This window comes from Protobothrops mucrosquamatus, unplaced genomic scaffold (genome assembly GCF_001527695.2).
Source record: "Protobothrops mucrosquamatus isolate PMUCROS unplaced genomic scaffold, P.Mucros_1.0 scaffold4, whole genome shotgun sequence".
NCBI lineage: Eukaryota > Metazoa > Chordata > Lepidosauria > Squamata > Viperidae > Protobothrops > Protobothrops mucrosquamatus.
In genome coordinates, this window is record NW_015386391.1 from 2,092,450 (window position 1) to 2,116,368 (window position 23,919).

The 23,919-nt window shown below is 40.5% G+C and overlaps 1 protein-coding gene across 1 annotated transcript in view; it reads right to left on the reverse strand.

Moving 5' to 3' along the window:
* ATP11C (ATPase phospholipid transporting 11C) overlaps positions 1 to 23,919 on the reverse strand; it is a 44,470-nt gene that overhangs the window by 15,545 nt on the left and 5,006 nt on the right. Inside the window, exons 2-16 of the mRNA XM_029282948.1 lie at positions 10,948 to 11,067; positions 9,437 to 9,526; positions 8,580 to 8,660; positions 8,237 to 8,344; positions 7,607 to 7,735; positions 6,258 to 6,361; positions 6,041 to 6,091; positions 4,985 to 5,049; positions 4,704 to 4,785; positions 3,594 to 3,744; positions 3,291 to 3,488; positions 2,506 to 2,646; positions 1,760 to 1,917; positions 1,186 to 1,257; positions 116 to 189 (exon numbers count right to left, since the gene is read on the reverse strand). Of these exons, the coding sequence (XP_029138781.1) occupies positions 116 to 189; positions 1,186 to 1,257; positions 1,760 to 1,917; positions 2,506 to 2,646; positions 3,291 to 3,488; positions 3,594 to 3,744; positions 4,704 to 4,785; positions 4,985 to 5,049; positions 6,041 to 6,091; positions 6,258 to 6,361; positions 7,607 to 7,735; positions 8,237 to 8,344; positions 8,580 to 8,660; positions 9,437 to 9,526; positions 10,948 to 11,067 (1,624 nt within the window). The remainder of the gene's footprint in view (positions 1 to 115; positions 190 to 1,185; positions 1,258 to 1,759; positions 1,918 to 2,505; positions 2,647 to 3,290; positions 3,489 to 3,593; positions 3,745 to 4,703; positions 4,786 to 4,984; positions 5,050 to 6,040; positions 6,092 to 6,257; positions 6,362 to 7,606; positions 7,736 to 8,236; positions 8,345 to 8,579; positions 8,661 to 9,436; positions 9,527 to 10,947; positions 11,068 to 23,919) is intronic.

Below are 23,919 nucleotides of genomic sequence, written 5' to 3' on the forward strand. Positions count from 1 at the left end.
CCAGATCCTGCAATCGTTCGTCATATGTCCATCCATATGAACATTTCTCCTGGGGAGATGACAGGGCTAGTTCACACTCTTCCTCCTATATCAGTTTCCCTGGGTTTCCACTCACCATCCGGCATCTTCACGAGAACACTCATCCGGCGACGGACGCAGTCAAAATCAAGGACGTTCAGAAGTTCGTATCTTATTTTATTTTATGTTTAAGAAGGAAGGGGAGAGAAAGAATATTTAGTGGTGAGGAAACTGAAAGGAATTCTAACCCCATCAAGCTCAAACGAGAAAAGTGTCAGACATGAAGAATCACAACCACACGTTGTGATTTATGCTAACTCTTAAATACAAAACACAGGGATAACTAGAAAAATTTAAAACATAAAGGTACCTGTAAATACAAGCAAGACTACTTGCAGCACAGAATAGCAGAAACACCTCCATTCCAGGAAAACCACATTAAAAAGCTATGTATGGATGTATGCATCTCTTAGGCAGTTTTTTCCCAAACACTCATTGTCCTGGCTTTGTTTTTATTTTTTATATAAAAAAAATAGCTGTCCCAAATATTGCAAGCCTGTGAACGCTTGTGGGATTTCATGGATCTCAGCTCCAAGGTATAGACCCCACGTTGAATGAAAAGACTAAAAGCTTCCTTCAAATCTTGAAGATTTCATCTAAGAACATTGATGTTTTGATGAGGACGATGGTGATTATGATCATGATGAAGGTTGGAGTAGAAGACCACCAAGGTCCCTTCCAACTCTGTTATTCTGTTATCTGTTATTATCATCATTTTTGGGATGATCATCATCATCACCCTCATATTTTACTGAGTTGGGGAGGCAGGATCCATATTTCAAGAGGGGTTGAGATGGGCCACTTTGCTTCCAAGTCCTGCCTAAAGTTTTAATTATGTATCGGGAAAACATGGATGGAGCTGATGGGTGGACCTGACAGGTCCAATCGTTCAACACATCCTGCTGGCTCCTCAGAATCAGAAATGAACGTGAGAAGTTTGGCATGAAGCTCAACAAACAAACACGGCTATATAAATTGGACTGGGAAAAAGCCAAAATTAAACCAGCTGGTTCAATTCTGGATCCTTTTCAAAACTAATTCGTGCTGCCGTGACTAGGCCCGGCTTCCTTGAGGAGACCCCTGAGGCTAGCCTGCAAACCAACCTACCTTTCAATTTGCTTTTTGGAATTTTCTACCATCATGAAGTTATTTTCTTGTCCTAGAAAAGTGAAACCATACCTGTCAATGAACAAAAAGGACAGAATGGCGTTGAAAAAAAAAAACCAACACACACAGTCTCTCTCTCTCACACACACACACAGACACGTACGTGCATCACACATGCACACCCTTTAGATACGGAAAAAAGTGAACTAAATAAAACAAAATAAAATAAAGACTGCAGAGGAGTGAGATTTGAGCAGAGAACAACCATAGTGTTCTCTGAACAACTGCCACAAAAAAAGAATGTAAAATCGGGCAGGGTTACATGGTGTCCCAGTTAATGACCGCCATGATTTATGTCTATAGTTCTGGGCTCAATTATGGCTATAAGTCAAGGACTATCTGTATTATGGGGGCACGAGAGCAGAGGTCCCACTGAGTCAATCATGCAATATGTCAAAATTCTCAGCATCCAAAGATAATGGAATTGTCCATCCATCAACCATCTGCATGACAGTGAAGGCAAGTGGGAGGGGGAGAAAATACAGTGGGGGAAAAATGGACAAAGTGGTCTTACTTCTGAGCCCCCTGTATCAAAGCCACTTCATCTGGAGAAGCTGCAACATAGACTTGGGTCTTTTTGGGCTGCAATGTCGCTGCATCGATTTCATCTTTCTGCTGGACTTGAACCGTATGGCAGACACACAAACCTCGAAGGAACAGTTCTTCTTGACTCTAGAAAGGAGGGTAACCAAGAGGAGAAACGGCGTTAAACTGGGAGACATTCCGTTCCTACAGTCCAACATGGCTTCTAAACAAGGTTCTGCTCCAACTGTCCAACCGTCCCATCTTTTCTCCTCAAGTCAAACCTGGGGGAGGTGGGACAACCTTGATCATATCCTTACCCCTTGATCTGCTGAGATGGACAGCTGGGCATCAGCATTCTTAGCAACTGCCATACTGTGTAAATATTAAACCACCTTAACTTAAAATTAACTGGACAGAATGTCCCTTCTCCTCACCCAGGTCAACGGTTAATGCAAGCAGTTATAAATCCAAGGGTGTCAGGACCTAGCTCACAAGGGCTACTGATCTTCAACTTCAGAAGAGGTACTCTGCTTCCTTATTCATTAGAGGTTCTCCTGAACAAGGGCCTGAGTCATGGTAGGGATCTACCATGACTCAGGCCCTGAGTCTACCATGTGTAGGCCAAGCAGATGCAGCTATGAATCCCACAAAAAAGGCATCTAAAAATCAGAAGAAGCCCAGGAGTCTTCTGTTCTCCAACCTCCTATGTTGGAAACATGGTGGGGCATGTTGTACCTTGTTTGCTTTTCCTGTAGACCTCTTGGCATCCACTTCTGAAAAGGAGTCGCAGTATCGGAAGCCGTCAATGCTGCATTCAATGAATTCCATGGTGTTTTCCGTCAAAGTTCCCGTTTTATCAGAAAACACATATTCAACCTAGAAGGAAAAGGAGACCATATTCTTTTTAGAAGGGCGCAATTTTAGATTAGATAGACACAATTTTCTGCCAGAGCATCTGTGGGTTTTTTCCTCCCCCAAATAGTGACATTTCAGATAAAACAAAGTCAGCAGTAACACTTGTGCATGGAAGGGAAGTAATAAAAAAAAATTAAGGAGTGCCATCTTCGGTTCCCTTTCTGTCTTCCCTTCCTTCCTTTTAAATTTTTGTATGTGTATATTGTGTTTCAAGATATGACAAATCCTAGAGAGGAGTAATTGAATCATGTTTTTAAATTGGTACTAAAGCCGGAGACTAAACTAAAGGCTCACAACTCACAAACCATGCGCCATGTTTTCTCTAGAGACAGTTCTCCTTGTTAAGATAGTTTCTTTGGAGAAGAAGCTACTGTAGAAAGAATTCAACCAGGTGGACACACACCAACTGCAAGAGTAGCATTTGCCCTTATCGGATCTGAGATCCAAGAGTAGTTTCAGCTGGTAACAAGAAACCTAGGTTCACTATTGTTTGGTAATAAGAGACACCATCTCTTTTTCTGCAGAGAAACAGATGCAAGAAGATTAGAAGACCAGCCAACATTTGCCTGTTGAATGGTGGAAGGCATGGGGGAGACATTACTGACCTGTCCAAGTTCTTCATTGAGGTCAGAGGTGTTCACCAACGCACCTTCTTGGATATTTTCATCATACATCTCTTTGTCCCACGTAATGAAGAAGGAACCCAGAAATTTCTGCATCTCGACAGTCACATACATGGAGACTGGGATAATGAAGTTGAAGAGGACCATGAAGGACAGGAAATCGGTGAACATCTTTAGCAGCTGAAAAGAACACAGACACACACCGGGTAAGATACGCTAAGTACTCATGCATGGAACAAATATGAGTGTAGACAACTGCCAACCAAGAAAAGTCAACCTTTCTACCTTGAATGTTTCTCTCTCTCTTTGGGTTTTGGGATTGTACCAGGGTTCATCGTGATATGGGACACTCTGCCAGACGTATTTCAAAGTAGTGCATATGATAGCCTTGCTCACAAGCAGGCATAAGTAGAACAACAGGAACATATTGATTGACCTGGAAAAATCAAACGTTCCAAGAGTTAGGGCGATATCGTGTGTTTCACAAACAATACACATAATGGGATGAGAGGTAGTGTTAAAGCAATGGCTTAACTGAGGTTAGACCTAACCAGGGGTGCACAATTAATTTTCTCCAAGGGCCACATGAGAAGCGGGGACTGTTCTGGAGGGCTGAATTAATATGGCTGTGAAGATGCATAGGCATGCACACATGAACATACACAAACTGAAAAACAAAACAGCACTTGCCTTCAAAACAAAAGCAAGCCATGGACATGGACAGCCAAAGGGCCGTAAAATGCCCAACTCTGATCTAAACAAAACAGCTTGCTGAAACCCAACAGCAATAGCACGTAGACTTATATAACCCTTCACAATGCTTTACAGCCCTCTCTAAGGTCAGCCTATTGCCCCCAACAATCTGGATCCTCATTTTACCAACTTTGGAAGGATGGAAGGCTGAGTCAACCTTGAGCCCCATCAGGATCCAAGTCCTGGCAGTGGGCAGTGAGTTAGCCTGCAATCCTGCATTCTAGCCACTTAGGCCATTTTGTCTGATGCATTAGCTCAAGAGTGCAAAGAGAGAGAGGCTGAATCCCAAAATACGATCCATTAACTAATTCCACATGTGATCTCATTCATCAGTTGCTTATCTCAAGAGGTTTCTCAGCTCACAACTTGGACCATTAAGCTGAACTGTTTGCTTCTGAAGATCAAGGGAGGGGAATCTGTGATTGCCCATGGACTGAAGAATCCAACTTCAGGAATTACAGGACCTGTGGCCTGGGTCCCTGTCCCATCTGCAAATATTAATCCCTTCCTGGTGTGAAGAAGGCATAGAAGAGACTACAGCATTTTGTACACAATCCAGACTCAAAAAAACATCTCTTTTGTTTTGCTTTAAAAGAATGTTTATAAACACAAAGAGCAGGGGAAGATAGTCCTCCAGCTTACTTTTCAACCGCAGAGCGTTTCTGAGACTTCCCTTGATAGTTCAATGCCATCTTGGTTTCCATTCCAGTATATACAGCGACACCTACGAAACAAACACAGTTGTGAGAGAGAAACTTCTTAACAATTAAAGAGCTAGAAAGAAAAAAAGGGGCAGCAATATGGTTAGGCACCAGCCCTGTCTTCTATATGCCTACTCTGAAGTAAATCCTAGACATGCCCAGGATTGCAACTCTCAAGAAAATCAATCGATGAGAAAGAGAAGCAGGAAAGCAGTTGCTCACCATAAATCTTTGGGGTAGTTTTCAATTTTGCTCCTTTCAGCAAAAGATTCTCAGGACCCAACGGCCTAAAACGAAAAGGGAGGATCAGAATATTTATAAGAAGAGAAGCAACTGGAAAATGTCAATGGCCAATCACTGGTTGAAAAAAAGAAAAACTATTTAGAATATGACAAAGCTAAGGTCGCTTATGACATCCTGGTACATGGGGAAATGTGTAAAATTATAGGTGGAGGAGAGAAAGAGAGGTCAGAGGCAAGGATTACAGCACTACCATATCTGGACTTCAAAAATTTGGATCAGCGCTAAGATGACAGCCAAAGATTAGCTTGTCTGTATCTCACAGCTGATATCTAAGGAACATCTTGATTTCTCTAGCCTAAATGTGATAGCCCTTGATATTAAAAAGAAGCCGTGCCAGCCCTTTGAGGTAGGGCAGATCAGAAAACAGATCTTGTCAGAAATGCTAGAACTTATGGATATAGGCTAAAACGTACATTATTGGAACGAATGAAGGCAAATCTATATGTCCCAGGATAACGTTGCAGGATCCAATCTGGGTCGGTCACCAGGATCAGAGGTTTCGTCTTCCGAGCTTTTGGACTCATGCTACAGCCCATCCTCAGGGAATTTCTCGTGTGTGTTTTGGAATGTCCTGTGTGTGGTATTTGAAACATTACAGGAACAAGTTCTCTCATTCCACTATGTGCACTGTTTGTGAAATACCACACACAGAACAGTCCAAAGCACACGGTGAAGTTCCCTGAAGATGGGCTCCAGCACAAGTCCAAATGCTTGGAATGGAAAACCTCTGATCCCGGTGACCGACTCAGACTGGATCCTGTAACATACTGGAAGCCCGTCAACGTTGAACTTATAGCAAAGAGAATCAAGGTGAAGCCTTCTTGAGTTTCTTCCTCACCCGTCCTGTTTTCCCAGATAAGCTTCATGTTTCCCCAACTTTGCCATACAGAGCTTCTTCAAGGCTATCTCCATACTCCTCTCCAGCTAATTAGCTACAAGATGTTAAATCCCAATCCATCAAGCAAAGGAACTCACCTGGCTAATGGCTCTGGTTCATCAGTGTAGATATTAATTCTGCCCACAAATCTGTTGAGACATACACAGAACAGGATATTGATGTACTCTACATGGCTCATTTTCATATGGGAGTTGCAGCAATTTAAACTTAAAGGAAGGAAGTGAGGTGTGGAGAAAGAGACTATCAAGCTGTGAGGTTCTCACAAAATGAGAAGATCTCCACGTCAAACCTCACCTGTACAAATCTGGCTGAGGTTGTTCACATTCTATGGTGGCAACCACACGGTTCATGTCTTCAACTGTATTCATCTTGGCTGTATCTTGCACAGCATAGTGAGTCTAGAAAAGAAAAGACACACCAACAGCTGACTCCTGCCAATTTTAAATCTGTAATCTGACCCATCGTTGGATGGGATTCATTGGTATCTTGTTGCCCCATAAGCTACTTCAAGTTTTTAGATTACAGCTGCGTAATTATTTTATTTTATTTTTTTTTACAAAAATGTGCAAATAAAAACTAACCTAAACTAACAATCAGGAAGAAAGATAAAGAGGAAAAAGCGAGACAGAAACAGGGCTGCAGAAAGATATAAAAAGGGGAAAACTTTACTATTCTCTTCCTCTATTTCTGTCCCTCTTTTTCCTCTTCTTTTTTCCTACTTGTTAGTTTAAGAGCTCTTTAGATTACAACAGAAGACAATTTTTAATGATCCACCCAAAAAATGCGGGTATTCATTCTATGCAGCAATGAGTGAATGAACTTTGTGATGGGAATCAAACCATTTCGTGATTAATGTCAAACCTCTTGGCTGTTCATTAGACGCTCAGTTCCACTCTGACTTTTAGGCATTCACAAGAACATAGCAACTACCAAACTGATAGGGAAAAACAAGTCCCAGCTTCTAGTATCACTTTGATTTCCAAGAATGTCTCCGAGTCCAACCTGTCTCCTAAGTATCTCTGGAGGGCAGCTGTAGACCTCACTGCTTTGCTTGGAAGGATGCCCAGAAGAATAGACCAAGGTCATCCAGGTGGATTTGAGGGTTGAATGGTTTGTGAGGATGACCTTGGGGTACAGGGGGAAGAGCCACAGAGTAGGCAATGATCAAATAAGAGGCAGCTGAGCCCACAGAAGTAATGGAGCATGGCAAACATTTCAGAAAAGGCCCTTCTTGGGTTGTAAAGACAGGATCAACTGGTGATGAGAGGCATCTCAATTTTTTTAAAAAAAATTACTCCATAACTTTAAGCTGAGATGGTCAGGATTGTCAAGACTGAAGTTTTTTTTTGTTTTTTTTTTAAAAGCTTTTTAGCATTTATACCCAATCCTTTCTACATATTCTGATGTGTTTTGTTTTTTAAGAAAGCAAATTCATTGGAAATCAGCATAAGAGAAATTCAGATGTTCATTCTGGACAGAACAATTAACTGTGTGTAGAAAGGATTGGCGTCCCCTTCTGATGTAGCAGTTAAGACACCAGTTTAGAAACCAGGAGACTCCGAGTTCTAGAAGAAGACTAGAGCTAACCACACCCAGATCTCTTGCCAAGAAAACCACAAGGGTATGTTCACCTGTCCTCTTACCTTGTGATTTGATTCTCCATCTAGACTGGCAGTCGTGACGTAGCAGGTCCCTTCCTTGTTAGTTGAGGCCAGTAAAACTAGATCACAAGGAAAGGTTTCATCTACCGGCACTTCTAATATGTCACCAACCTCAAAACCAAAACAGAGAGTTGTAATTTTTGTAAAAACAGTCTGCTCATCTGTCTATCTATCAATCAGTCTATCTATCAGTCTGTCTATTAATCTATCTATCTATCTATGAAATCCTCAAAACATCCATCCATCCCTCAAAACAGTCAGTCAGTCAGTCAGTCAGTCAGTCAGTCAGTCAGTCAGTCAGTCAGTCAGTCAGTCAGTCAGTCAGTCAGTCTGTCTGTCTGTCTGTCTATCTATCTACTCCTCAAACATCCATCCATCCATCCATCCATCCATCCATCCATCCATCCATCCATCCATCCATCCATCCATCCATCCATCCATCCATCCATCCCTCAAAACTGCCTGTCTGCCTAACTTAACCTTGGCAACTTGAAAGTGTGTGGACTTCAATGCCCAGAACTGCTGGTGAGGAATCTCTGTGAAATGGAGTCCATGCATCTTAAACAGCATTACTCTTCAGAACTGAGGAGAAACTGGTTCCCCGCCTGTTACCTTGATCTTTTCACACTCCTTCTTCACACTTTCTCCATTTTCAATCACAAAGACTGCACTTTTGTTGACTTCCTTGTCCGCTCTGTGCCGCAGCCAGTCCTCATATCCCTGAAGAAACAAAGGGGAGGAATACACAGACCAGAAAACTGGAAAAAATTCAATCCCAGAACGCAAGGGACAGAAGAAATGGGCTCCACTTGTTTTAAAAACAGCCTTCCAGACGCAAATCCCTTTCTCCCTAGTTACAAGAGCTCACGGTTGTAGCAAGATCAACTTAAAATACCAAGAAGTGTGTAGAAACAATCCTCTTACTTTGTTTGCTGTGATAAGGAGCAAGATTTACCTGTTTAACAGCTGTGATAGTAATCACAAAAAAGAGAGGGAGACCACTTGTCACGGGGCTGGTTGGTGTGTCCACAATCACCTAAACAGAGATGCAGAAAAGTCACAGGATTGGACAAAAGGCAACAGCTATTCCTTGATTATGCTTCTAAATTGGGTGCCACTTTATAGAAGCATTTCTCCAACAAGGGAAGAGGCGATCAAAAGTCAAAAGAGCCTTCCTTCCCAAGCATGTTATTTGCTTGTGGAAGACCATCAGGAATTTGTGATGGTCTTCTGGAGGGATTTTGCTGAAGAATCTGCCACTTGAAGGCAACTTTGGAAGCCTCCATTCTAGATCATCCAGAGTCAAAAGATCCCTTTTTTGGCCCCAAACTTTCGTTTTGGAAATCCATTTCTTAATGCCCCAACACAATTATTCCAGAGGATTGATCAAAATCAAATCGTTGACAGAAGGATTATGCAAATATCCACACATGACCACGTGTCTCTTCTGGCATGGTTCTCTACAACTGGTTAATTAGTTCTGGACTAAATTACCTGTCCCTGAAAACATGGAAAAGTCACACCCATGGCCAATGGCAATTTTGATTTATCTCAAGTTAGGTCAGGTTCCTTCACCCGATTCAAAGCCTCCAGGTATTTGGGGAGTTGCCAGGTGACATTATGGCAAACCTAACCACAACATATTTAGAAATAGCTTCACTCTAGTCCTTTGGGGTGCAGCAACCCCACATTTTCAGAATCTACACCCACAACGGAGGACAAAAAAATGCCGCTGATTTATCTTTTAAAAAAATATAATAAAAGCAATCCAAACTACATCTGTTGATGGTCCTTCCTTTAAGGTGGTCTTACCTGGACAAGGAAGATGATAAGAAAGTAGAAATTGGCAATTCTTCGGAACTGTTCAAAGAGATTCTTGGGAAGAAAATTCCAGACTGTATACTGCAAGGCAGAAATGAGATAGGATACATCTTAATACCACCAAAGGGCAGGTTTTATAGGACTTCTCCTGATTTGCTGAACTCCAAATCTTTTTTTTAATTTTCACTTTTTTTTAAAGCATTATTTTTTTTCTTTGAGTAGGTATCCATCAATCCTACAAATCTGTTATCAGTCCACTATCAGTTCACCAAGAAATAAATACCATTCTCAAAATGACTTTGAAAAAGTGAAAAGCTGGAAGGCAGACCTTAATGAATATATATGCTCTAAATTTAATATTTAATATGAATTTAACATGCTGCAAATTTTTATTCAAGTTCCCTATCCCAATACAATTACATAGGTTGTTACCAAAAAAAAAGGGGGGGGAATGATTGAAACGAACATTCTGAAGCAAAGGAAATCAGGAAATGTGATGGGGTGAACTATTTGATTTGTTTATAGATTTTTAACCTCAGCTTCCTAAAAAAAAGAAAATGCTGAAGAAGTGCAAGATTAAAACAGAAAAGTAACTCAATAAAACACTTCATGCTATAAAGCTTGAAGAAAATTAACCAACCCAATGTTTATTAAAACACATAGATATATACACATTGCTAGATTTAACCTTTCCTAAAATAAAAGCAAAAGTCAACAGAGTTATACTGAAAACAAGCCTAAAAAAAAAATTGCAAAAAGCAGGTTTCTGCTACAGTAACTATGGAAGACAACATTGTTTTCACTGATCCTTTTCTGAATTAGAAAACTCTGCAGAGTTTTGGGAAGTCTAGATACAGTCTCGGTTCTATAGTTGGGTTCAGCCAAAATTTGATCTGGCTGTTTAGAAGCCAACATATTGCCTGAATGCAGCTGGCTTGGTGTCAACCATTCAAATGAATAGAAAGAGGAGATTTTCATTATTCATAGGAATTACACTTTAGCTTGTGTTAAACCACAGTTTAGCATACTATGTGATGCCATATTTTGTGTGGACTGGGATTAAAATCAGAAAACAATAGGGTTAGGTTCACTAATCAAGTTGAGACTCTAAACCAGGAGTGTTGTCCAATCTTGACAACTTTAAGACCTGTGGACTTCAACAATTCCTCAGCCAGCCATGCTGAAGAATGTCTGGCTGAAGCTAAGTTAGGTTGAAGTCCACAAGTCTTAAAGTTCCCAAGGTTGGACAACCTTGCTCTAAACTCTCTTGATACTGGAACTGTAAAACCAACCAGTGTGACGATCTGAGGTCCGTTCCCATATCTTAAGTCAGACTACAGTTTCCATCATTCCCAACCAGCATGGGCTATACACCTGGAAACCTCTGGAAGGCAACCAGTTGGGGAAAGACCTTCTACATTCTAAGCAGGCATTGCATGGATCACCCTCAAGCTGGCCCTGGTGCAGAGGGATCCAACCAATTAAGTTCCATCAACCCCTACCTTGGAGGAGACGATCTGATTGGAGCAGAACTTTTGGGGCACATAAGCTTCAATATGAGGAACCAAGTGGTGGCCAACCACTATTGTCCGAGTCCCAAATCGTTTTTCTTCCCCAGCGAACTATAAAACAAGAAAAACAATGAAGTTGTGAATGATCCATGTGTTTGTGTGTGTTAATGTTCTAGGAATTTGCTTTTCCACTAATGCAGATTTATGCATAAAGGTTCCTTGCCAATTACTAAAGGCAGCTTTCTCCAACTGCTGCTGTCATATTGTGTTGAAAGAACAAATTCCAGATTTTGCAATGAAGATGTAGACCAAGAATGGACAACCATGTCAATTCATTGGCAGCGTACCACATTGGAGTCATCTGGTTTAACCGGCAGCTGTGAGCACGCTGTTCACATTGATTTCTGGGAAAAAGTCCAATCATTCTTACATTAGAGGAAAAGCAGACTCTCCGATCTTAAGATATCCCGCAGAAGTCCCCACAAACAGTGAAAATTCTGAATTATTTTTATTCTTTTAGAGCAGCATCTAGAATTTCTAGGCATTGGATGAGTTCAGTCTTTCTTATTATGCAGAAATTATGCAGTTTTCCCCATTGCAACATTTGTGCGACAGGTAGTAATTACCGTTTTCACAAACAGCAGAAAACCTCGTGCCAAGAATCGATGGTGTTTCTCTCCCGTTTTAAATTCTAACCGAGCAATCCCACTCAATTTTTTTTAAAAGAAATGTATATATCCTGCCTTTTCATCCAATTGAAATCCACAGGGCAGCAAAGAGTAACATCAAACAAAGAATTAGCACAGTAAATGTTTTGAAAATACAAAAAAAACAAGTTCCCACAGAGCTTCCAAGCAGTAGAGGTAACAAAATTAAAGAAGGCAGCATCAGCAGAATTCCCAAAGTCTTTAAAAATTGCATTATGCATCTCAACGATTTGGAAAACATTCAGTGGGAAAAGATGGCCCTATTAATTCTCGTCCACCCTGTTTAGTTGCTAGATGGAAATGAAAAAGAACAATCTGGAAGCAAAGGCAACCCCCCCCCACATCATTGCCAAGAAAACATCAATGTGATGAGCAACCATCTTGCTCAACTGGATAACATAACTGGTTTTGTAATGACTCCCAGCATGAACAGGAATGCCGGTCAGAAATGGAAGGACAACAGTTTATTTGACATACCACCCATTTCTGAAAAACTCAGGTTCAACAGATCTGAAGAACATCAATTTTAATTCTCATAGAACCACCACAGCAGACTTCGAAGGAACAAATGGACAATTCTGAACTTTTCTAGATCAAATGGAAATCAACACTGAAGCCTGCCTGAATCCTAACAAGGCTGCCAACTCTACCACCAACACAGAAGACTCCAATCTCATAACAATATCTTCACCAACCATCTTTGCTGGAATATACGCAAGAACCTTCTCCAGCAGCAGCTTCCTGCCATTCTGGAGGCACTCTAGTAAGTTCTACAGAAGAGTTCCTCGGTTAAAAAAAAAAGAAAAGAAAAAGCCATTTTAAACTAAAGAAGTTCAAAGCCAACATTCTTCTACAACATGCCCTACCTCGTGGCTATCAAGGCACGTTCTAGAGAATGCATGTGGAGTCGAAGGAACGTCAAAAATGCCCCAGAATCAACTTTGATGTCAGAGATTCAAACTTTCCTGGTTGCAGAAAAGTTTCCACCTGGTAGCTTTCGGTTCTAAAGTGTCAGGAAAGAAGGAAGAGAGCGAGAAAAAAAGACCAACGTACTGTTGCTGATTCAGAGTCCATCTTTATCCAGTCCATCTTTCTCATAATGGAAAATGGAAAGGGACTCAAATAAAAAGGCAGCAGCTTTTCAGTTACTTTTTTCCCTTCTCTCCTATGACCTAGATAGTCTCTCTGATTTGAGATTGGCTAAAGCTCCAAAACCTTTTTATGATCTAAACAGTTCTCTGGAAAAAGCTGATCAGAACCAAAAGAAAAAAAAAGACAAAGAGAAACTAAGAATATGTCCTTCCTCTTTTGGCTTTGGTGGAGGAAGAACTTGTGGAAATAAAATATTGCAGGGTTGCCGGGAAGGTGGTGGAAGGAAAGCCATCAGGCCAAAAACTCTCAAGGGCATCCTGTACTGGAAGATGTATTTCAACACAAAACCCTTGAGGTTTTGTGTGATGTGCGGCCAGATTTCCTTGTGGTTGTGTCAGTGGACATTCTTGTTCCTTCCACCCCACTTTTTTTTTTAATTCTATGAAGATTAAAATCTTGGAGGACCCTTCCAAGATATCTCTATGTAGGATGGAAACACACACACCTAGATTCCCAGCTTGTCCATTTTTGTCCCTAAAATAGAAACTGTATTTTAGTATATCCATCTTTCCTTTCCTTTCCTTTCCTTTCCTTTCCTTTCCTTCTTCCTTCCTTCCTTTCTCTCTCTCTCTCTCTCTCTCTCTCTCTCTCTCTCCCTTCCTCCTTTGGTCTTCCTTCCTTCCTTCCCTATCACCTATCCATCCATCCATCCACCCACCCACCCACCAGGATGTTGGATGCCCAAACACCATAAAATTGAGGGTGGCAATCTGCTTGAACCTCAAAATTGGGATTCACACACACTGCTACACCTGGCTTGCTTTAATCACAGTTTGTCCACTTACTAAACCAAACCATAGTCTGCTTTGTTGGAGTGTAGCTTGCTGAATGTATCTAGCACAATTTTAAGCCATGATTTAAGGCTCAGTGTGAGGTCTGAATCCAGGAATTTGAGATGGTCAGTAAACCAAAAGAAGAAACAATGATTTAGTAAGAGATAGCAACTCCATCTCTGATTTATATTCCAAACTCTTTATCAGAAATATAGTTAGATTATGAAGGTGATAGCTGATTAATATGACACAAATATAAAATAAAGTCAGGTCCTTCCCTTCCCCATTTCACAGAGATTAGTAACCCCAAAATTTCAGGCCCCAGTTCCCAGAAGCCACAGCAACATGACCAGGGGATGCAAAACCACAGTCTGAAACAACCTAGGAAACGACGTAGCCCATCTTATGTTAGGACTAACAACCTCCCCACCATGTCCAATGACTCAGTCCATCCCCTGATCCCAATTCACAAGCCATTTAATCTACCCCACCCTAATTATTGTAGTCCGCCTTTCAAATCCCCAAAGATGGCAAGGCGGCCTACAATACAGAAAACAGAAGCAGTGCTTGTTAAAACAATGTCATCAACTTTAATCTCAACGCCCACCGGATCTGGCACTTTGGGGTCCATGGAAGGTTCTAGAATAGGGATGGGGGATCCTCCAATTTGGGACACTCAAAAGCCCATAAGGCTGGTCCAGCAGCAGCAAAAAAGAGGAGATGCTGTTCCTAGAGAGGCGTTCCCATGACAACCACTCAACCCAGGACTGGCAGTTGGCTGTGGAATTCCAGCATCCAGAAAAGGGGGGGGGGGGGAACATCCGGAAATGGCAATAGGAAAATGCATCTGTATTTTTTTTTTTAAAGATACAGGGACACATCTATGCTGTGTTCAGTTTGATTCAATTTTGTAATACATACATCAGCTTTTGAAAATATTAGTTGAAGCAAAACATTTTTTTGCATTAAATTAATTCTTAAAAATAAACTTTGGGGAAAACAAAACAGAAAATATATTTTTCACATACTAAAAGAAAGGCAGCATACTTTGACCTCAAGGGAAAGCTCAGCTGATTTACAGGCAACACGCTTGCATAATATAATCTGTGTTACTGGCAGGACTCGACAGACATTATAATGACAGAAAAGTGGCTTATTCCAAGTGGTTCATTCCCAAATGATTTTTAAAGGCATCACACATATTGAAAAGGAAACCAATTCAATAGAATTAATAGAAAGAACAGGAAATCTAATTTGAAAGATTGCCTAACTAATGCTGATATTTCAATTAGTTCCTAATTAAAAGAAAAACACATTTTTTAAAGCAAGTAACCCATTTGCAATTCTTTTAAAAAACTCCCTTTTGCTGAACGGGAGGGGGGGGGGAAATACTTGAAGCAGGCATTCTGGTTTAGCTACTTCTTGCCTGGAAATTTCCTTTGGGTATAAACAAGAGATAGATCTTTATTTTATTTATATAAACAAATTTATTTAGCCGCTCAACTTGCACCATAGGTGAGTCTGACCGGCTTATAAAATTTAAATCTTTGCCCTGTGCCAGGTCCCACTGAAGCCAAATCCAGAGTGAAACTGAATAAAATCACCCCAAACAAACTTACCAAATTTGGCCAAGCTCTCAATACCACATCTGGGCTTAAAAAAAATTCCATTTCTTGCAAGACAGCCAAATATTTTTCATAGGGGAAGAGAAGAAACAGAGTGCAATGATCTAAAAATGGATTTATTCACACCAAGAGCAAAAAGGCAAATAGGCTTTCCTAAGAAGATGACAATAATCAGATTACTCTAGGCTGAAAGGCATTCAATTTAAACAAACACCCCTTCCAGAAGGAGGAGTTATGGGTTAGAGTAAGCCTGGTTGTATTTTAAAGCTACAATCCTATTTTTGCTAATAAATACACCCAACAGAGCAGCACAATCAGGGAACCTAATAAATGAATTAAAAACTCACAATGCCCTAAAACCTTCACTACAAGGCACCTATTTTGGGGTAATTTCTCCCCAAGAGGTCACATTTCAACAATCAGTTGTGTGCAAGATGTTAAAATCACAGGTGCGTCATTTATATAAACCCAGGTTACCATTAGCTATTTTATGTACAACTGCAACAGGCCACATTAAAAGAATTTGCTGGAACAATTCAATGTAAATCAATTATTTACTATGTTTTGGTTATATAGGACCAACTTTCACATTTCCAGTTATAATAGTATTATCTGCAAATTCATTTATAATGGGCCAATAACTAAGCACAGCCCACACATGGAATAAAAGCATCGATCCGTCCCATAAAATACTAGTATTAATTCTAAAATGTTAATATAAGGAGCTCCTAGAGCAGTGTTTTTTGGCAACTTTAAGATGAAACCTTAAAGATGGAATCTAAAATGAACACTTAAAGTCTTTTTACGCTGAAGTCCAGTTCAATCTTCTCAAGTTGAAGCCAATGCATCTTGAAGGTTGAAAAATATTGTCCTAAATTAAAAAGCATGTCACGTACATTATTTCAGTCAAGACCTTCCTTAGGGTGGGATCAAAAAAAGGCACAAGCACAGACCTCATGTTTCAGTCCTCTTTCCCCCTGTCCAACATTAGCATCAATAGCACTATGGAAGTTGTTTGACCGAAATGAAACTCTATAGACAAAGGCTCCTGTTTGCACTATTAAGTAACTTTAAAAGTTAAAACTGACTCCTACGCAAACAGGACTTTGACTCTACCAATGAAGCAATCTATTTAAGAGGAGCTCTATGTTAGTCACACCAACAATCATGCAGGAATACTTCAAGAGCTCGGTGTGATTCAACACACCCCGGGAGATAATCAACTCTTGCTGGGTGTGTTTCTACATGCATGTTTCCTCTCTTAAAACCCCAATTCTACGAAAGCAGTTTCCCACCCGCGTTGAGTTCATTTCCTTTAGGCAACACTTAATGCAGGACCAAAAAATTCTCTCTGGGCTTTGAAGACCAGGCCCTCTGCAAGCGTTCCAGTAAAAAAAAAAAACTGGGAGCAGGGCTGTCTTGACCGTGTCATCAAAGGGCATCGGTGTTCCATGGTTGAGAGAGATGGACAGAGATTTCTGTAGCTGGGGGCAGTGACATGGTTTCAAGGCTGAGCATGATCAGACTTGACTAATACTTAGATAAGAGATAGCCATAGAATAGCAGAACTGTGGGGAAGAGAAAGAATTGAAAAGAAATATATCTTAGTAGATAGCCAGTTTGGGCTAGACTTTCAGAATTGAGATTTTCCTCCCAACGACATGCGCTGTTGAACAATTGAAAGGGGCTAAAATCTTGACAATTGATAGGCCATCTTCCAGAGGATGTAGGCGTTGCATTTTCTGCACTGACAATCTTGGGCTATGCAGCTTTGTGGAGGGAATAACATTTATTCTATTAAGCCCTGCAGTGAAGCTAAAAAAAGAAAAAAGAAAAACAATTTGACCAGCATCTTCCTTCTTCCTGTATTTAAAAACCCAATTCTGGGAACTGGAACTCGTAAAGCACAGGGTGTATCTTAGAACTTTTCCTTATCTTTATTTTTTAGTTCTTGGGAAACATTTATTTTACTGGGTGTGAAACATTTAACTGAGCATGAAACAAAAGAATCCATCCTAGGTATTGGATTTAAAAGCACCTGGGAGGGAGGGTGCAAAACCTCTCCTCCATCAAATCTATGGAGTTCTTTTGGTTTCTCTCCTAAGAAGGAAATCTTCATAATCGTAAAACTCAAGAAGAAGCAAAAATCAAGAGTTTCAACCTTCTTTGAATCTTAGGTTGAGTCACCTTTTAGTCATTTTACATCATAGTTTGCTGAAGTTAAATCAAATTCCAGAATGTAGATGCTTGAGGGAGAAAGGTTAGCTTGGTTGCTCAATAAAATGCAGCTGTTAATAAATATTGGAGAGAGAAACTTTCAAACAAGTCTTTAAAGGTAAAGTCCCTTTTGAAGTGAATTTAACTCCTGCAGACTCCAAGATGGGAACCATGCAGAGTATTCTTAGCAAATACCCAAATCGGTTTTGTTCAGTTTTAGAATATATTTTTTAAATTAAAGTTTATCATAAGATAAAATGCAAATAGAAACAAAAGCCAGGAAAGATACAGAAGGAAGAAGAGAGGCGCAAAGAGAAAGAAAGAAAGAAAGAAAAAAGTAATGACTTTTGACTTTTTTCAGTGAAGTAAAATGCAACACCCTAATCCTATCTTTTGCTTTACGTTTCTATTTCAAACCATTTCTAGAACAACAAAGTCAATCTAGTTATTGAAACCTAAAATTAATGTTTGGATTTTTTTTTCAGGTTCAAACGCCAAGTGCTTTTTTTCCAAGTTGAAACAAAATAGATCGATTCTTCTCTCTACAATTATCTGTCTGTCTGTCTGTCTATCTATCTCTATCCTGCATTTATTATTTTTGCAAATAATGAAGTGGTGAATATATCTAACACACCTTCCTCTTCCCATTTCCCTCTGCAACAACAATCCTGTAAAGTAGCATGGGCTGAGAGAGAGAGAGGGACTGACCCCAAATCCCTCGGCCAGCTATCGTACCTAAGACAGGACTTGAACTCACTACCTCCTGGTGATTGGCCCAGGGACTTCCTTCTGATCAGAAGAACGAGAGTTAACAGTCATAAGGGCGAGAAATCAATGGCAGAAATTAATTGGACAAAAGGTTACAGCAAGGGTGTCCGACCTTGGCAACTTTAAAACTTATGGACTTCAACTCCCAGAATTCCCCAGCAAGCATGGCTAGGGAATTCTGGGAGTTGAAGTCCATAGTTCTTCGAATTGCCAAGGTCAGACACCTCTGATAAAGAGTTTATTGGGGAAATGAAATCCAGGAAGTTAGCCCCTCCAGACTCTTCATTTTTGCTCAGCAACCAAAGCTGAAATAGCTAAACAAAATAATGCAAAAAGGGAAAGAAAGAGAAAGAAAAGAGAGCAGGAAGTGAGGTGACAAGAACTGCTAATGTCCCTGAGCCAAAATAGCTTTTTCTTGCAATACTTTTCTTTCCACTTAAGAGCTTTTAGTTTAGTTTTGACTCCTCACTTCTCCTCACATGTTCCGGCAGTGCATACTTGCAGCAGTCATAAAATACATCGGAGCCTTACATTAGCAGGCGACTGTTACGTTATGCTTACGTGGTGCACTAATTGTAACATTAATTGTAATTTTGACTTCGCTTGTGTGGATTCAGTCACTATGTTTGTAAAGGAGGTCTTTCAGCACACCCTTGTGTTCTGAAGTAGTGGTTAGACTGATTGCCAGATGAATGTTACTGAGTCCATCAGAGGTGATTAAACAAATTAGATTCCACACAAAAAAACTATCGCAAACATTTCCTTTAGGAGTGGGAAACCAAGGTCAGCATAAATATTATTATTTTTAGTTGATAAAGGAAGGAAGCCAGAGGGCAATTCTAACATTCGGTGCTGATACACACAGAGAGAGTAAATATCCCATTATATTTGCAGAACATTTCAATTCCTTTCCAAAAGTAGCCATCAAAGGTTTAGATGTGAAAAAATATGCCTCAAGGTTGACTAAAGCTATTTTCAGAGTTTTGGAACAATTGGCTTCCTCTGTTTTTTTTTAAAGATTAAATTGACATTTTGCATTTTACTTGTTTATTCATTTTCATTACATTTCTACCCAGGAACCAAATAATTTTCCCTGGCCTACTTTTCCCTACAACAACTCTTTGAGGTAGGACAAGAATGAGCGATTACTCCTAATCCTGAGTCAACGAGAGCTCTATTGTAACAGAAGTGGATTCAAACCTAACCCAATCTCTTAAAACCACACCGTTCTGTCCAGTGGTGGGATTCAGCCAGTTCGCACCAGTTTGGCAGAACCGGTAGCTAATTTTTTGTTGCCCAGGCCCCGAATGGATCACTAAATGAACTGCACACAGTTCTCAACCCAGTTAGAACACAGAAAGACACGCACGCACACATGTGGCTGTCTTGTCTCTGAACGCAGCTGGCACGGGGATCCCACCAGCTTCTTAAATCATTAGCTAAGTGCAGAGTAATCAGTAAAAAATAAAACTAGTAGCATTAATAATAACGGCAGAGTTCCTCTGCGACTGGCGGGAAGCAGTTCTTAGCATGCCACAACAGAACAAATCTGCTTTCTTTCTTTCTTGTTATGCCTTTCTCTCATTTATTTACTGCTGCAATCCAAAACTCCTGCTGTTTTTACAGCCATTTAAAAAAAGAAAGAACTGTCTTAACACAAACCCTCTTCTTTGTGGGTTGTCACAAAGAAGAGGGAGTCAAGCTATTCTCCAAAGCACCTGAAGGCAGGACAAGAAGCAACGGATGGAAACTGATCAAGGAGAGAAGCAACCTAGAACTAAGGAGAAACTTCCTGACAGTTAGAACAATTAACCAGTGGAACTGCTTGCCTCCAGAAGTTGTGGGTGCTCCATCACTGGAGGTTTTTAAGAAGAGATTGGACAGCCATTTGTCTGAATTGGTATAGGGTTCCCTGCCAGAGCAGAGAGTTAGACTAGAAGACCTCCAAGGTCCCTTCCAACTCTGTTGTTCTGTTCTGTTATTCCGTTAACACCATGCAGATAAAACCACAATAAAGATCAGATCCTTTGCTGCCTTGAGCACCTTCCTGAAAATCAGGATAGGGGCAAAAAAGTCAACACGGCTGCCACAACAATGTGATTAAAGTTCCACTTTTTAAAATGTGTGCCGTGATCATTTTTTTCCCCCCAACGGTATCGGTCTTGTCTGAAGTTTTCCACAAATTAAAAACTAACTTTTCAACTAACGGCTCACTTTGTGCAAGCTGTGCATGAATGAACAGATGAAATGGCAGTTAAATATAGTCTGAAGGTAATTGTTGGGTCTCTGAGATGATTATGCCTCTAAGGAAAAAAAAAAAAAAGAGAGAGAGAGAGAGAGAGAGAGAGAGAGACAGAGAGAGAGATCCATTACAAAGTATGCAGAAAGCTGTTCTGTGCCAAACTGTTTCTTAAATCCCTCAAAGAACATAATTTCCAAATCAAGCCAAATCTTGAGCACAATTCATAAACATAACCTCAACAGAACTTCCCAGAAAAACAGATCAATGAACTTCATACTTTTAGGAAGTGTTTTTTACACTGGTCATTTTTATTACCAAGAGAAAGTCCCTAAAATCTGGAACATGTTACTAACGAGAAGTAAATTTTTGCACTAATTTCTTGCAAAAAAAAAAAAAGAAATCTTGGCCGGATCTGGGACCAATATTAAACTGTGGGCTCCCTGGTGCTCTCTGGACTTGGTTGTTTGCTTGCATATGTTTCAGACCCAACTAGGTAACCTCATCAGTGCTAGAAGAGTTTGTGGAGAGAAGGAGGAAGAGGAGACAGAATATAGAATAACAGAGTTGGAAGGGACCTTGGAGGTCTTCTAGTCCAACCCCCTGCTCAAGCAGGAGACCCTATACCACTCCGGACCAATGGCTGTCCAGTCTCTTTTTTAAAACTTCCAGTGTTGGGAGTACTGACAGGAGGAGGAGGAGGAGGAGCAGGAGGAGGACTGTGATGTCCTTGGTGCTCTCTGAGCTGAGCTGTTTCTTGCAGATGTTTCATGACTCTACTAGGTAACATCATCTGTGCTAGTAGGGAGTGGGTTTTGCTCTCTGTTTATAAATAATAGCCTGCCCTATCAGTGTTGGTGGCATATGGTTTTCTCCTTCATGGTTCCTTATATTATTTATTGCTTGATTTGTTTATCTGGTGTTAATCCCTGCTTATCTGGATGGTGACTGATGGAGAGGTCTTATACGACAGGTGTCCCAGAAACAATTTCTTTCAACAAATACACTTCTGCTTCTATCCCGTCCCAGAAACTGGAAAGGGGAATTGCCCAACATATGTAAATGTTGTTGTTTTTTTGTTTTCTGGCCTGGCTGTTGATCTGGCTGTTCCGGATCTTACTCGTGAGCTCATCAATAAGCAAGAACCAATGCAAAAATCTGCGGTTTAATTCTACATCACCACAACAAAACACTGGAACTCATTATTTCCCCCTTCTTATTCACCTAACATTTCTGTGCTGGGTAATGAGCAAATATATTTTTTATGGAACGGGCTGTAAAGATAAAAGCCTGACTAGGAAGGAAACACGATGAATGATTCTTGCGTGGTAGAAGTTTAGAATAGTTAAATGTTGGTGGGGGGGGAAAAGAAACTAAAAACTTCAAGAAGCATCTTAAATTTGTTTTTGAAACCACTCACCAATTCCCCAAATGAAATGTTTTTTTTTAAATGTTGTCAATTATGTTACCTTTCCAGGAACACCCAGACAGACAGAGCTGGGCAAAGGCATCTTTGATAAAAGTCTATAAATAACAAAGTGGTTGCAGGAATCCACCCTGGAAACTGCAAGAGAATAACAGAAGCAGAACCTGCAGCCTTAAGGCTATCACAAGTTCTCCTGCAACAGAGAACTTTAGCTCCTCACAAATGGAAGTTGGTTGTTTTTCAAAATAACTTTTGATCCAAAGAGAGGCATCTCAAGATGTCATTGAGTTTTTCAGTTCCTGATATAGACTCAGATCTGATTTGCAGCTTTTGAGTAGGATTCAGGCCCCTCCGCAATTTTACTCTGTAAGATGCTAGTCCTTACGGTTTCTGGAAGTATGGCCGAATCTGCGGGGCTTCAATGACAACCCAATTACAAAAAGCCCACTACTTGAGGAACACATGAAGTCCTTCACAGCTGCACATTTTACAACAGTCCTGTGAGGCAGGTCAAGATAATTATGCACAATCTCTCAACTGGGAGCTGAGCCCAACAACAGGAGAATCTCAAAGCCGGATCGCCCATTTACGCTGTGTTGTTTTGAATGTTTTTGTGTGTGAGTAAAACTCTGGAGACACCACAGTTGATTGTCTTATTTTAACGGTGGACTCTTGTTTTATCTCACTTGCGTTCTCCTTGAAGGCTATTTTTTGCATCTTTTCTATGCTGTACAGCCCTGGAAGGAAGAATGTTATAAAAATATAACCCTGCTTTTGTTTTTCCTGGCCGCAAAGTGGTGTTTAAAGCAACGGCACAAATATTGTGCATCACACCAGAGGTCTAGAGGGCATTTTGAAATCCTGGGACAGAGTGATAAGAGTGGAAATGTTTGTTCTTTTACCCTCTCTCTCTCTCTCAACTTCTCCTATTTTGTCCTTGCAAATCTGTTTCAGCCTTTCCCAAGTTTTGTAGGTTTTCTTTTTATCTTTCCAGGTCTAACAGGAGCTGGAAACCCTCGGAGACAAGCCGGGTTTTGCAAAAAGCAGTTTCAGGAAACATCCATCTGCCGCCTCTTAAAGCAGCAGAAGGCCTCTAATGGGCTTGGCAGGGAGGAATGGAAAAAGCCCATCAGACTCAAAAGGGAGAAAACTCAGTAGGAAGAGGAGAAGATTTCAACATTCGTTTTCAATGGGGGAATTGCTGCTTCCAAAATATGGTTTTGTTTCGGCTTTGAACGGCAGCCAAAATTGCAATCCGGTCACGGGCATGTCGAGTGTCTCGGTGAAAGTCTTAGAACGCCCAAATTTTGCTCCTTGTGACCAGGAAAATATTTTAATTTCGCGGAAAGCATCAACAAGTAGAAATTGGAAGAGAAACCCTCGTCCCAAAAAGTGGATGATGGAAGAGGGCAAAAATTGGAAAGCTTCGTAAGCTACAGTACCAGCAAGAAAGCAACAAGGAATATTTGTTGGGGTGTGTGTGTGTGTGTAAACAGCAAGGGATTGTTGTTGTTTTTGGTGGGGAGGTGTTTTTGGTGGGGAGGTAAAAGATGAACATGATTTAGTAAGGGAAGGCCAGACCAAACAAGTACAAAATCACACCAGAGGAAAAAGACAGGAAGAGCCCAGCACATATACTGGAAACACCTCCTGGCTAGCTAAGGAATTAATCAAATCTATCTTTATGGCGGCCTTTAGCGAGCACAAAGCAAACAGAAGGGAGTAAAGATGAAACTAAAAGGAGGAAAGTAACTGACAGAAGTGACAACAGCCTAAGAGCAAAGCCTAAAATAAGGCACCGCGAGTAAATCTTAAACAGAAATGAAAGCTAAAACAACATTTAAAGGTGAAAAAGGATCGCTTGAAAGGTGATCAGTTTAGGAAAGAAGCAACCAACCCAGAATAGATCAGTGACATACTTAAAGCTAGTTTAGAAATTAATTAGGACCAAGAAAATTTCTAACCTCGGACTTCTGAGAGAACCACCCCTAGTTTGTAGGCGAGACCAAACAACAGAGTGTAACTTGACTGAATTCACGGGTTACTTTTTCTGCTG